The 13,020-nt window shown below is 38.3% G+C and overlaps 1 protein-coding gene across 2 annotated transcripts in view; it reads left to right on the top strand.

Moving 5' to 3' along the window:
* Nucleotides 1–13,020, top strand: part of COL5A2 (collagen type V alpha 2 chain) — a 96,129-nt gene that overhangs the window by 33,233 nt on the left and 49,876 nt on the right. For both annotated transcript variants that reach the window (XM_039363713.1, XM_039363712.1), the window contains exons 12-16: nt 2,670–2,723; nt 2,889–2,942; nt 4,344–4,388; nt 5,657–5,710; nt 6,326–6,370. In XM_039363713.1, coding sequence (XP_039219647.1) covers nt 2,670–2,723; nt 2,889–2,942; nt 4,344–4,388; nt 5,657–5,710; nt 6,326–6,370 — 252 coding nt within the window. The remainder of the gene's footprint in view (nt 1–2,669; nt 2,724–2,888; nt 2,943–4,343; nt 4,389–5,656; nt 5,711–6,325; nt 6,371–13,020) is intronic.

Here is a 13,020-nt window from a genome sequence, read left to right as displayed (position 1 = left end):
TGACAGCTGGGAATAGAAGATAAGAGTGAAAAAAAATCCTTATTAACATGTATCTCTTGACTAATGTTCCTGAGTGTGAAAAACGAAATATAAAAGATCAAAAGATGTAGCCATCCACTGAGTTTCAGTTGCAAAGAGAATGTTAATGCAATGCACTCAGGAAATGCATTGAAATAGACAAATAATTTTCATGTGGATAGTATCACTATATGTCAAAGTTGCTAGATAATACAGGACTTATATCAGGATGAGCCAGAGGTTTTCTTTGTCTCCTCTATTCTCCTTGAACAGGGTCAATAGTTATATTGCTGTATTATCGTTAGACAAAATTACAGAAAAATGCTTGTTAGCAGATTCCAAAAAACAGAAACATGAAACAAAACAACAGAAAAATGGCTGTTAGGTGTCACTTTGCCAATTTGGTCAGCTCCTCTCTTTCCTCTCATTGAACAGTCAGTGCAAAATTATCATTCTCTTCCATTCAAAGTAAATGCATGATTTGCTGTCCTGTGAAATACAATACAGTAGCACTTTTGAAAGAGCCCCATGAGGTAAATGTTTTAGGAGAAAGCTTTAAACAATTCTGTTTTAAGATTGCTGGTTCAAAAATGGATTGCTTTCCAAGAAAACGTAAAGAACTATGCATAATAAACAGGACAAATTCCAAAGCTTTATTGATTATAAAGATGTATATTTCCTGACCAATGAGGCAAAACCATTAGTGGCACATTTTCTCTCATTGTTTTCTATGTGCATTTAAATTTCAGAATCTAATGAGAAATGCTTGAAAAACTGTTGCAGGAATTAGGTATGTCTAGTTTAATGAAAAAAGGACTAGCAGTGACATGATAGCAGTGTTCCAAAGCATCTGAAGGCAGCACACAAGCAATGGAAGGAAACTAATCAAGGAGAGAAACAACCTAAAAATAAGGAGAAATTTCCTGACAGAACAATTAATCAGTGGAATGTCTTGCCTCCAGAAGTTGTGAGTGCTAAAACACTAGAGGTTTTTAAGAAGAGATTGGAGAATCATTTTTCTGAAATGGTATAGGGTTTCCTGCTTGAGCAGGGGGTTGGACTAGTTGACCTCCAAGGTCCTTTCCAACTCTGTTATTCTGTTAAGCTACAGAACAACAGCTCAGTTTATATTACAGCTAAGTATAAAAACTCCAGGGCCCTGATAACGCACACTTTTTTCCATGATGTGCTTCACAATTTATTTTATTTATTAATAAATCTAAATTAAAAAAAACTTATTCAGATAACAAAATCCTTTGAAAACTTGGACAAATAAGTAAACATTAAAATATGCAAATATTTTCGAAGGATTTAATGACTAATCATTAATCTCAAGCCATTTCAAAGACCTGTAAAAGTTAGATTTGGCTTTCTGGCAAGTTTTGGAAATCAGCATATCTGGTGAATGATCTGCCCTGGGGAAAAATGAATAGAAAAGCTAAGACACTTAAAATCAAGCCCTTTCAATTTGGGTAGTGCCTTTAGTTGCTTTCTGATCAGGATCACAGGAGAGAAGAGGTTCCCATTTACTAAATGGTACTTTCCCCCATACTCTTGAAGGAATCATGTTCGACTGTGAGAACTAAAAGCCTTTTGCAGGAGATTGTAAAACAAGTTCTGCCATTTCATTTCCCCCCCAATTTTTTGAGATTATCACCTGCTGTTTCCTTTGAAGCTTTTCAAAATTATTTTTTATTTAAGCATAAGCAGTGAAATTTGTATATAATTTTGCATCCCAAAGCTAAGATTTTGTAATGTAGAAAGCTCAGGTATGCATTATACTTATGCCAGAATGTTAATTTGTGGTTTCTACAAATGCTTGTTTATTTACCTTTTAAAGTTAGTTGCCTCCCTTCTTTATTTTATCTGTGGACCTCTTTCTTTTTTTCTTTGCCAAGTACCTCAGCTCTTCTCCCATCATTCAACTGTTCTATAATTCTTAGTTTCAGTGGCAGATGCAAAATCATATGTTATGTTTTCCAGTGTTTTTGTATCTCAATCCTCATACATCAATTTGTTACCTATTCTTGCACTAAGTAATTAATACTTTCCCATTATCATCAAATAAAGAACCCAGTATAAAAAGTTGGACTAGCCTTCCTCAATTGGTGTCACTTCCAGGATTCTGAGGGTTAAAATGTGATGGATTATATATTACCATCCTTGCATCTGGGAACTTAATAATTCCGCCCTTATCGTCTCCATTTTGAATTTCCTTGTCATCCATGCATATTCAAAAGAAGAGGAAGAAACCCTTTACCAAATGCTCTTTATGCATATTATGTTGTATGTAATTTTACTTTAAATAGCGTACACTTCCAGGAATAGAGGAGATTCTTTATTGCACAAACGTGCTGGACAATTAAAAAAATGTCATGGGTCAGGCACTTGGTCCCCTCGTTGTTATGTTAAGAGACCACTAAGAAGATAAGAATCGAGAGAACCATGTTTATCCCTGCATAATTTTCTTACATGCAAAGCCTATACACAGTTCAAATGACTATAGGCAACTTGTATGTGTGGATAGATAGGTAGTACAAACATCTATACTATGGGGACAGGAAGGAGGACTACTGGGACAATAGTCTGACTTGAAACGAAGAAGCGTCTTGTGTCATTATATAATTGTGGACTTTCTCATTCTGCTTCAGGGAGCTCGAGGTTTTCCTGGTACACCAGGTCATCAAGGTCTAAAGGGCCCTAGAGTAAGTGTGAATATATTGATATTTATTCTCTTGTTATTTTTTTAAAATCTTTGCTTCCCTTTTCACTATGTTCAGTGAATGTGACTTCAAAATTATTTGTCTGTTTTTTTTACTGGGCTTAATATGCCACTGCAATTGCTCAGTGGATTTATATTTATGTCATAGGGAGAAAAGGGACGTGATGGTCCTAAAGGTGAAATTGGAGCCCTTGGATCTAAGGTAAAAAATTGTTTTTGACCACTGTTGCTGCCACTTGCTATGACATGAATTGCATACTTTTAGAGAAGTTATGGAAGAAATATTCGTTTAGTGGCCAAACCTTCTATGCTGCATGATATGTTTGCAAAAATGTATGTCAAAATTAATTATTCAGAAATGGCAGAATCATGCAAGCAGCTAAATTTAGAGCTAAAAAAGAGACCCTGGTTTCATTATGTAGTTTCTTACTTACTTAGGCTATAGTAAGAGTAGAGAGGAGAAAACAAGTATTGACTGGAAGCCACTCAGAATTGGTTGAAAGATAGACAACTATATAAATTGCTTTAAATAAATAAAACAAGTAAATAAAAAGTAGCCAATCAGACAAGATCCTTGAGTTTCTTGTGTTTAGCAATAGACAAAATGACAATATTAAGCATTACTGAGTCCTTTGGGATTGGGCGGCATATAAATAAAATTAAATACAAAAATACAAATACAAATATTGATTCTACGCAATAGAAGTAGTTCTAGGAGGGTTAAAAGTGAGGAAATATTTACTTTTGCTGCCCACTAGGTGCTTCATGGATGGATTTAAATAAGCTCATTTCACACATATTGTTGCTTCTTCCTGATGAAGAAGAAAGCTTTAGTGTGATAGATTTACTTTATCCTTGTGTTAATTTAACTGCCTTCTTTAATCTAGATAAAGCCAGAAAAAACTATAGGTTAAGAGTTCCATCAACATTTGCTTGTAGCTAGGTAACAAAAATATTGCAGAAGAACTATTTACTAGCAGAAGGATGTTCTCAATGAATTTAGATGAAATTCAGACATGAGAAATACTGGCAGAATGAATACATCCAAACCTGACTTCATTTCATCCTACAGTTCATGGACCAAATGTAGCATTGAGAGCCATTTTCATCTGATCCACAGCTGTCTAGCCTGTGGAATAACTAGGCTTTTAAAAAGTTTTCATTGGCAGCAGTGGATACCTTTTAAAAATATAACTCTCCGTTTGGAGAGAACTGGGATGGAATAGACTCCTGAGAAGAAAGAACCATCCCTTCTAGATATTTAAATCTGTCCTCAAAAATCCCTCACACTCACAAGGCAATCTAATGTGAATGATACATTTCATGTATATATTGGAGGCTGTCATGGAAGGATCAGTAGAAAGAGAAACAGAAGCCATCAAAATGATACAACAAAACCTCACAAAAATTGAAGCAACAAAATCTGATGCTTCACTTGGAATAATTTCCAACTATCTTCTATTTGGAATATATATTAAATTACAATTTAATTTTGTTATATGAGGAAGGGATTGTTGCAAAGTGTCTAGTTTCTTTTTGCTTTGTTGCTGATATGTGGGTCCCTAAGTTCGAATAAACTATTTTTTTTTCACGCAATGTATAGGGTGAATCAGGTCCATCAGGGCAGATGGGTGGAATAGGTCCTATGGTGAGTGTATCATATTCATTATTCACAATTATTTTCTTTTTTTTTCTTTCTGTAGGGTTTTCTATTACAATATAAGTGCAGTTTTAGTCTAATTACTGAAGAAATATCTTTAGCAATTTTATTTCTTCATTCAGCTTTCTTGTTCAATTGCTCTTGTTTTAGACCCCAGGGTTATAAAATTATTTGGGATGGCAATCAATATCAGTTGCCAGGTGCCATCCAAACTGCAAGAAAATTGAGCAAAGGGGTGTTTTTTTTTTAAGTTGAAAAAAATTAATTCCCACAGGAGCTATGCTAGCAGTTTGTTTCCTATAGAGACAGTCAGCCAGATTGAGCCTTGAAATAGTAACTGAGAGAATGCAAGGAGACTTTTTTTTAAAACAAAAAAACAAAACCAAAGACAATATAACTTGTTTTCCTTATGGCAGGGGAAGAACTTTTTTCTATGAACTCAAGTTTCCCTCCGTGTCATCCATCACCACTGTTGCTGTAGGAAAAGCAGATACATTATCTGGTTTTATATTATGCTTTTATATTGTAATTTCTAATTACATTATAATTTATAATGTATTATGCCTCTTCTGTCATCATTGACCTTAAAGGTGATTGACTATGCTTTTCACTGTATCTGCTTGTTCTTTCACATTAATTGCATTTAATTGAAACTGGATGTGATGATAGGATGACGATAGATTGTCTTATCCTTTATGCACCTGCCTAATAATTAACACCAAATTGGAGATGCCATACTTGCTATACATTGCCTTAGAACTGCTGGCCCATGGGCCGGACGCATCACCAGGAAACCACGCCCACCCCATTGCTGGCAATGGAGAAAAACCTCCAATACGTCACGTGATGTCACATGATGTCATGACTTTGACATGTCTGCCTTAGAAGATTATTCTCAGCACAGGTGCCTATTAAGGAATTTTCTTTGCATTTTCCTATCTGGTTCTTTCATCGAGAAAAATGTACGACACAACATGTTTACTTCATAAGTGAGAGAAGAAAAGGGTTCTGTCTTATTTGAAAGATATTTTAAATTCCATTTCCTGAACTCTTTGGGTGTGTCTGTATGTTTACCTAAGATTCACTGAACTTTTATTCTTTTTATGTTGACTGCCCAGATAATATTTGTTTTGGGGTGGATAAAGGAAATTATCAGTCAGTCATAACTTGAGTTGGGAAGAATTACAAGCAGATGATCTCCACTTCCTATTTAACTTTGGACTAATATATTTTTCTTTTGGTATTATTGACTCCAGGGTCCCCGAGGGATGGCAGGAGAAAGAGGACGAATTGGACCACAAGGCGTTCCAGTAAGTAATTATTTTTGTACAGTAACATAGATAAAGCCAGTAAAATTGTTGAACTAGCTTGTTAAACCATTCCTACTTAAATAGGTCTTTGCTTGCTGTTCACTTTAAACCTGACTTCTAGTTAAAGGCTAATTTTGGAAACAATCAGTTTTAGCCAATTGCACTAAAAAGCAATGAAATGGCCTTGGAAATTTCCAATGGCTTTTTAGAGCCCTTATGTAGAAATAGAACAGCAGTTATCAGGGCTGACCTATATGTCAATAGCAGCTGAAAATAATCTGAAACACATTGAAGAAGAAAACTGCTTCTGTTCAATTCAAAACAAATACTTTCCCCTGAAGTGGTTAAGAAAAAAAACAGGGGATGACTTTTCTATGCCAAGTTATTTCCAAGGACATGTGCTTACAACTCCAGTCTTCCTTGCATGAAGGCTTTATAATCAATGAGAAATCAACCTCTCTCATGAGTTACATGTGTGGTGATGGAGCCCCTCTGTTCCTAATAGAAACTGGTGGTAGATTTCCTTGATATCTCTTTAAGCAATCAATATCACTTTGGAAAACGTGGTCGTGTAATCAGATTTCTGTCTATAACCTTTTTTCTTTTTTTTCTTAGGGGGCACGTGGTTCACATGGTATGCCTGGGAAACCAGGGCCAGCAGTAAGTATCTCTCTGGCATCTTCATTTTTTTTAAGTGGATTTGGTAGATCTGCAATTCATAACATCATGTAATTTATTAAGATATTTTACAGAACCATGCTCTCAACAAAACAGTACTGTTTACTATTGGTCTTGGACTGTAAAACTTGGATTTCAGTCGCCACTATGGTATTTACTGGGTGACATTGGGCCAGTCACTCTCTCCTAGTGCAAAGTATCTTATAGATTTGTGATGTCCTTCCTTTCTTCCTTCCTTCCTTCCTTCCTTCCTTCCTTCCTTCCTTCCTTCCTTCCTTCCTTCCTTCCTTCCTTCCTTCCTTCCTTCCTTTTAGATTGTTAACTCCAAAAATTAAATATGAGAAAATAAGAAAATAATTTAATAAATACTACTTTAACTAATAGTATCACAACAACCGCAACAATGGATAATCACATCAAACCTTGGGGGGTTAATAGTATTGAACATGTTGGAGAACCCTTACCTACACCTATTCCACTACCGTCTGTAAACACATGGAAACATATGTTAGATGTCCTTTAAATGTTCCTTTAAAACTTTTTCTTTGGGAAATCGAAATTAGATATAGGATAAGAGAGTTACTAGAATTTGCAAAAAAAATGTAGAATTTTAAATTTAATTTTTTGTTCAGAAATGCAAAAAAAGAAAGGAGGAGAACTAAGGAACTACCTTATTTCTTGCATAAACAAGACAGTGAACAAGCTGCTAATTATATTTTCTGGCAAAACAATTTCTAAGTATGTTCGGCACTTCCATAAACAATATCTTATGTACAACAGTTGATGGGATGCCTCTGCAGGCATCAGGAACAGTTGACCCGCCAAATTCAGGGCCAAAACCTATAACACAGTGGTGGCGAACCTATGGCACGCATGCCAGAGGCGGCACTCAGAGCCCTCTCTGTGGGCACATGCACCATGGCCTGGAGATGGTAACTGTCCTTCTTCAACCAGCCACCTGCTAACTCGCCGAGGTCCCACATGGCTGGATGCATCCCAGCGTGGCTGGTTTCCTTCCCCCCCTGTCCCATCCCTCCTGGCCTTGCATGCTCTCCTTTTCCTGGGCACGCCTCCTCAACTGTCAGCCGGTCATCCAGCTCAGAGGTGGCTTCTCTGAATTGCTAGTTGCGGGCTGTGGAGCCCCAAAGTGCGCCAGTCAAGGGGCCGGCAGGCTGTGGCTGCTGACAGACACTGTCGGCCCCATGCGCTTGCTGGCCTGTGTGTGTGGGGCCCGACGGTGTCAGGCCCAGCCTTCCTGGACCCTGCCTCGCCTTGCCCTGTGACAATGGGATCCCCACCCTGCCTCACCTCATCCCACAGGATGAGCCTTCTGCCCACCGCTCTACCTACCAGAGACCCCCTGGATGTCTCCCAACCCTGCCCAGCCCCCACAAGCGTCCCTCCCCATGAGCAACATCGAGATGATCACACCCACCTTGGCCACACCCACTCAGTCTGCCATGCCCACCCAGTGGGCCCCACCCATCTGGCACCCGGCGATAAATAAGTGGGTTTTGGGTTGCAGTTTGGGCACTCAGTCTCTAAAAGGTTCGCCCTCACTGCTATAACATATTCATTCATCCTGGATTATTTATTTATTTATTTACTTATTTGTGAAGTAGAGGGAAAAGAAAGAGCCAGTTTGATGTATTGGTGAAGGTGCTGGTCTACAAACCAGGAGACGTTGAGTTCTCGTCCTGCCCTAGGCATGAAAGATGGCTGGATGCCTTAGGGCCAGTCATTCTCTCTCAGCCCAACCCCCTCAAAGGGTAATTCTTGTGGGCAAAAAGAGGAGGAGGAAGAAGCATCATACATTTGCCATCTTGAATTATTTATAAAGTAATACAGGCGGATAAAAATCTAATAAATAAATGAAAATAGAAAAAATGTAACCAACCAGACAGGAGCCTTGGGGATCCTCATGCTTAGTAATTGACAAAATGCCAGTATTATTGGCTATCCAACAGATGTACAAGAGTTAAGATTGAGGAAGCATCCAGCTTTACTATTCGCTAGTTGGTTGCTTCTTCCTAATAAAGAAGAAATGTTTAGTGGAATGTACTTACTTTACTCTTGTATTAATTCAACCAATTTCTTCACTCTAAACAGATCCTCTCGTTCATAGACCAGATGTAACATTGAGGGCTGTTTCCATCTGGCCCACAGCTGTCTAGTTGTATAAAACAACTAGGCTTTTAAGACGTTTTTATTGGCAGCAGTGGACAACTTTTAAAGCCATAATTGCTGTATGCAGGAAGACAGTTGGGGAAAAAAACACATCTCTAGAGAAGAAAGGACTATCCCTTCTTGTGTACTGAAATTTCTCTTCAGAAGGCACCCATCCCCACAAGGCAATTAAGTCTTCAAATGTGAGCCTCTCAATGTACTCAATTCTCTTTCCAAAATTGTCTCATCATGCCATAGTGAGGCCTTTTTAAAGCCTCAGCCTGATGACCAAAGGAATCTTTTTTGCATGTGCATATTTGTGGGGTGAACATGGGTGCATTATGAGCATTGTCATCACTGCATTCTAAGGACCCAATCCACTTTAGATGTAATACAGAGTTCAGATTGATGTTCAGATAACCAGTAGAAAGCTTGTAAGTTAATATGATGGAAGCTGCATTAAAAAAAATAAAAAATAAATGTGGAGCACTTCCAAGCAGGTCCTAGCATTTGTTGCAGCAAATCTTTTTTTCTCTCCTTTCTGCCTTCCAAGTTAATATGTTGTAGATTATGTCCAGAATGGATTTGGCCATGAATCAGTAATGTTAACTTAATAACCATTATTTTATAGTTTGTAAAAGAAAAAAAAATAAACAAAGGAAATACATGGTAAACTAAAAACATCACAAAGATTTAAATATGTGGATACATACACATATACACATGACTGATAATCATTAGCATTAGATAATTCTAAATTAAATCTGCTTTCATCTGTCTCCAGAGCTGGCTGAAGCAGAGTCAGCCTGACAACCAAAGGGCATGTTTATAAGGTCAGGAAAAAAACTAAGTGCGTTGGCAAGAGTGAGTCATATTGTCAATAAACAAAAATGCTGGTAGAAGAAAGTTTACATTAATGTGCGAATTACTGTTAAAATAAGAGAAGGATTGGGAAATTTGAGACAAATGTAATTTGAACATAAAGAAACAGAACATCACAATCGGAAGTATTTAATTGTTTGATTTTCTGTGGCTTTTCTCCATTTTATCTTTTATCTATTTTCTAAATCTTTTCCCAACAGCAAATCCAATGGCTACCGGGCTTGTCCAAATCTTCTTCTTAAGGTTTTTAAAGAATTTTTCCCCTGAAACTGACCTTTTGGTAAATCACTGCAAATCCTGGACTTTTCCTAGATCAGTGTTTCTCAACCTTGACAATTTTAAGGCATGTGGACTTCAACTCCCAGAATTCCACAGCCAGCGATGCTGGCTGTGGAATTCTGGGAGTTGAAGTCCACATGCCTTAAAATTGTCAAGGTTGAGAAACACTGCCCTAGATTGATGTTTCTCAACTTTGAGAAATTGAAGACATGTCGACTTCAACTCTCAGAATTCTCCAGCATGGAATTTTGGGAGTTGAAGGTAGACATTGTCAAGTTGTCAAGATTGAAAAATATTGCCCTAGATCTATTCTATTTGTGCCCAAGTTGTCCCCAGGTATTTTGGTCGTAGCAATACCCAGAAGCTAGAAATGGACTTCATTGCTAATATATATAAAAAGCATAATCAAACATTTCAGCCTATCCCTGACATGAATGTTAGCTGAATGTATGATGCAGGTGAATTTGAAACATATAACCAAACACTAGCATTCAAGTCAGGCCTATCTTCAATCTTGCTTCAAAACATATTCTTCTAGGTGTGAAAGTGTGTAAAACTCAGTAGCAAAATGAAGGAGAATAAGTTAAATCTCCCTTCTCTGATAAGATGTTCTTGATCTAGATTAGGAATCTGTCCTATCTATAGGCTACAGGGTTCAGCTAATGGACAGTATTTTATCTAATGTCTAATTTGACACCCAGTCAACTAAATTTGCTGTGTTGTTTCTTTTTTTTTTCATTTCCCTTTTGAGATTTCATTATTGTTATTCCCCCCCAAATCCTTTGTGTGTGGATTGTGGTTTTTTGCCTCCAGCTTTCTAAAGGAAGACTCAAATGGCTAATAACTTGAAAGAAGATGAGATTTTGCAGGGATGGTTTGAATAAAATTCAACACAAGGCCAGAAAACACATAATTTTCCCATAGCCAATCATTTCTGGAACAGATCATTCTTCTATTAAGATTGCCAGGAGACATATCCTTTACCCAGGACAGTATTTTATATTGGAATATGCATCTTGTTCTTCAAGAATTGCCCAGTCAGCCAAGGAAAAGAAAAATAAATCACGGGGGACTAGTGAACATTTGAAAAGATTTGGAAAAGTTTATGATTGCTGCATAACACTGTCCAGAGATTGCTTAAGCATTCTATCTGTTTAGAATAGCCAAACAAATAAAAAGCATTACATAACCCAAATAGAAATCTTTCCACTATTTGGAAGCCAGAAGAATGGACCTATGGTACTACATGGGGCTATCTGTCTAAATTACTAATTCCCACAACACTGTCTATGCCCTAGGACAGACATGTCAAACACAAGGCCCGGGGGCCGGATGCGGCCCACAAAGTGGTTTCATGTGGCCTGCGAAGCCATCCTGGAAACAGTGAGGGAATGGCCCCCTCTGCCTTGGCCCTGGCCCACGCTGGCCGGGAGCCAATGTACAATTTTGTGGTGGCCATCTATGCTGAAACGCATTCAGTCTTAGCTCCACAAGGCCGTCTGGAAACAGTGAGGAACCAGCACCTGCCGTGTCAGCCCCGACCCCTGGGTGCATGCTGGGGAGGTGTCACCCTTTGTGAGGAATGAAGAAATGCACCATCGCCTGGAAATGGCCAGCAAATGTCCCTGGCCTACTTTACATATCCGGCTTGATGGGTTCTGGAGCGCGGGGCGCTCTCCTCACAGTGTCAAGAGGCTGAGCTGGGTGGCGTGAATTTGATGAGAAGTGCAATGCTGCCTAGCCCCCAGCCTGCCCAGTTTCAGCAGGCAGCAAGGTGCAAAGTTGGCGAGCTTCGCACCATCCGGCTCAACCTCTTGGCGCTGTGAAGAGAGCGCCCCGCTGCCTGCCGAAACCACGCTCACCCAGTAGGCCACACCCATTCCATCCATGCCCACCCAGTAGGCCGCACCCACCCTGGCCACCCACCCCCGCCCCCCCCAAGGGCAACCGCAATGTTGATGCGGCCCTCAATGAAATTGAGTTTGACACCTCTGCCCTAGGATGTCAATCCACCTAGTAGGACTGTATTACCTATTATCCTTCTCATCTTTTCATCTTTCCTATTACCTATTTCCTTAGTTTCTTATGACGATAACTTAAGACTATTGCCTTTATTTAGTATCCTATTATGATTTATATTGTTTGCTTCGTAAGTATCCTATGACCATCACTGATTTATAATTTATGATGAATGTATTTTATGATTATGATCATGATTTATCACTTGTTGCTTGTATGGACACTGAGAGCTTATGCATCGGAGACAAATTCCTTGTGTGTCCAATCACACTTGGCCAATAAAGAATTCTATATTCTTTTCTAAAAAAGCATATTCTTCTTTTCTGTAGGAGAAAGGAATAGTAGCACAGATTCTGTCCAATACTTATATTCAAGTTAAAACTGGCTAGTATGATGTATGTGTTTGATTATTGTCCATGGACTGCATTGTCTTGAAAGTGATATACAGTGATAATAAGTTCTGCTAATGACTCTGATGTGTGATTCTTCATTCAAGAAAATGGAATGCGACATTTCCTATTATACCTCTGCTCTGATCTTTGGATGGAACTTGGCAGATGCTTTGCAAGCATTGAACAGTACTAAAGATTTGTTCTGCCTCTCTGCAACTTGACTGGCACTGACATTCAAGCACTATGAAATTCAAAGTCACTAAGTCTATGTTATGAAAATGAAATATTTAAGGAGAATGGTCAATCCAATTCTGTCTCCTTTTCACTTCTATAGGGGATGTATGAGTAGCCTCAGGTCAAAAATGGTTAATGTTTTCATTGGATTCTTTTTCACATTTCTTTATGAATGAATATAGATTTTTTCAATGTGGAAAAAAGTGAAACTAGCAGATGTCTCAGCTGACTCGGCTCCCAGGTTTGAAGATTCCATACTTCAAACACTGTCCATTGAGCTTAATTGTTACAGTTTGCTAAGCAGTAATAGTAGAGTTCCATTAAAGTGTCTTATTAGAGTAGAAGACAAACATATTTGTGTGTTGCTGCCAAAAGTGTTTTATCTAAAGTGAATCAAAATTAGCAGAACAACAACAGAAAAGAATACCACTTGGGTTAAGTTGGATGTAACATGTCTGGCCTTTAAACCATTAACTGGCATGAAGGGTAAGGAGCAGATTAGGACTTTATCATAAGGAAGGGAGACTTAAGATTTGCTCTGCTATGATCCAGATTAGAATACTTTCTTTTCCTGTAGCCACATAGAGGAAATCTTTAGTAGCAACATAGACTTTCAACCATTTGCAGAAAGCACTCATCATCCCTTTTCAATGTTGCTTA

The sequence above is a fragment of the Crotalus tigris genome, unplaced genomic scaffold (assembly GCF_016545835.1).
Source record: "Crotalus tigris isolate CLP2741 ecotype Arizona unplaced genomic scaffold, ASM1654583v1 scf7180000019570.252052, whole genome shotgun sequence".
In the NCBI taxonomy this organism is placed as follows: Eukaryota; Metazoa; Chordata; class Lepidosauria; order Squamata; family Viperidae; genus Crotalus; species Crotalus tigris.
Note: the sequence above shows the minus strand (reverse complement) of the source record. Positions and strands in the feature narration are given on the sequence as shown.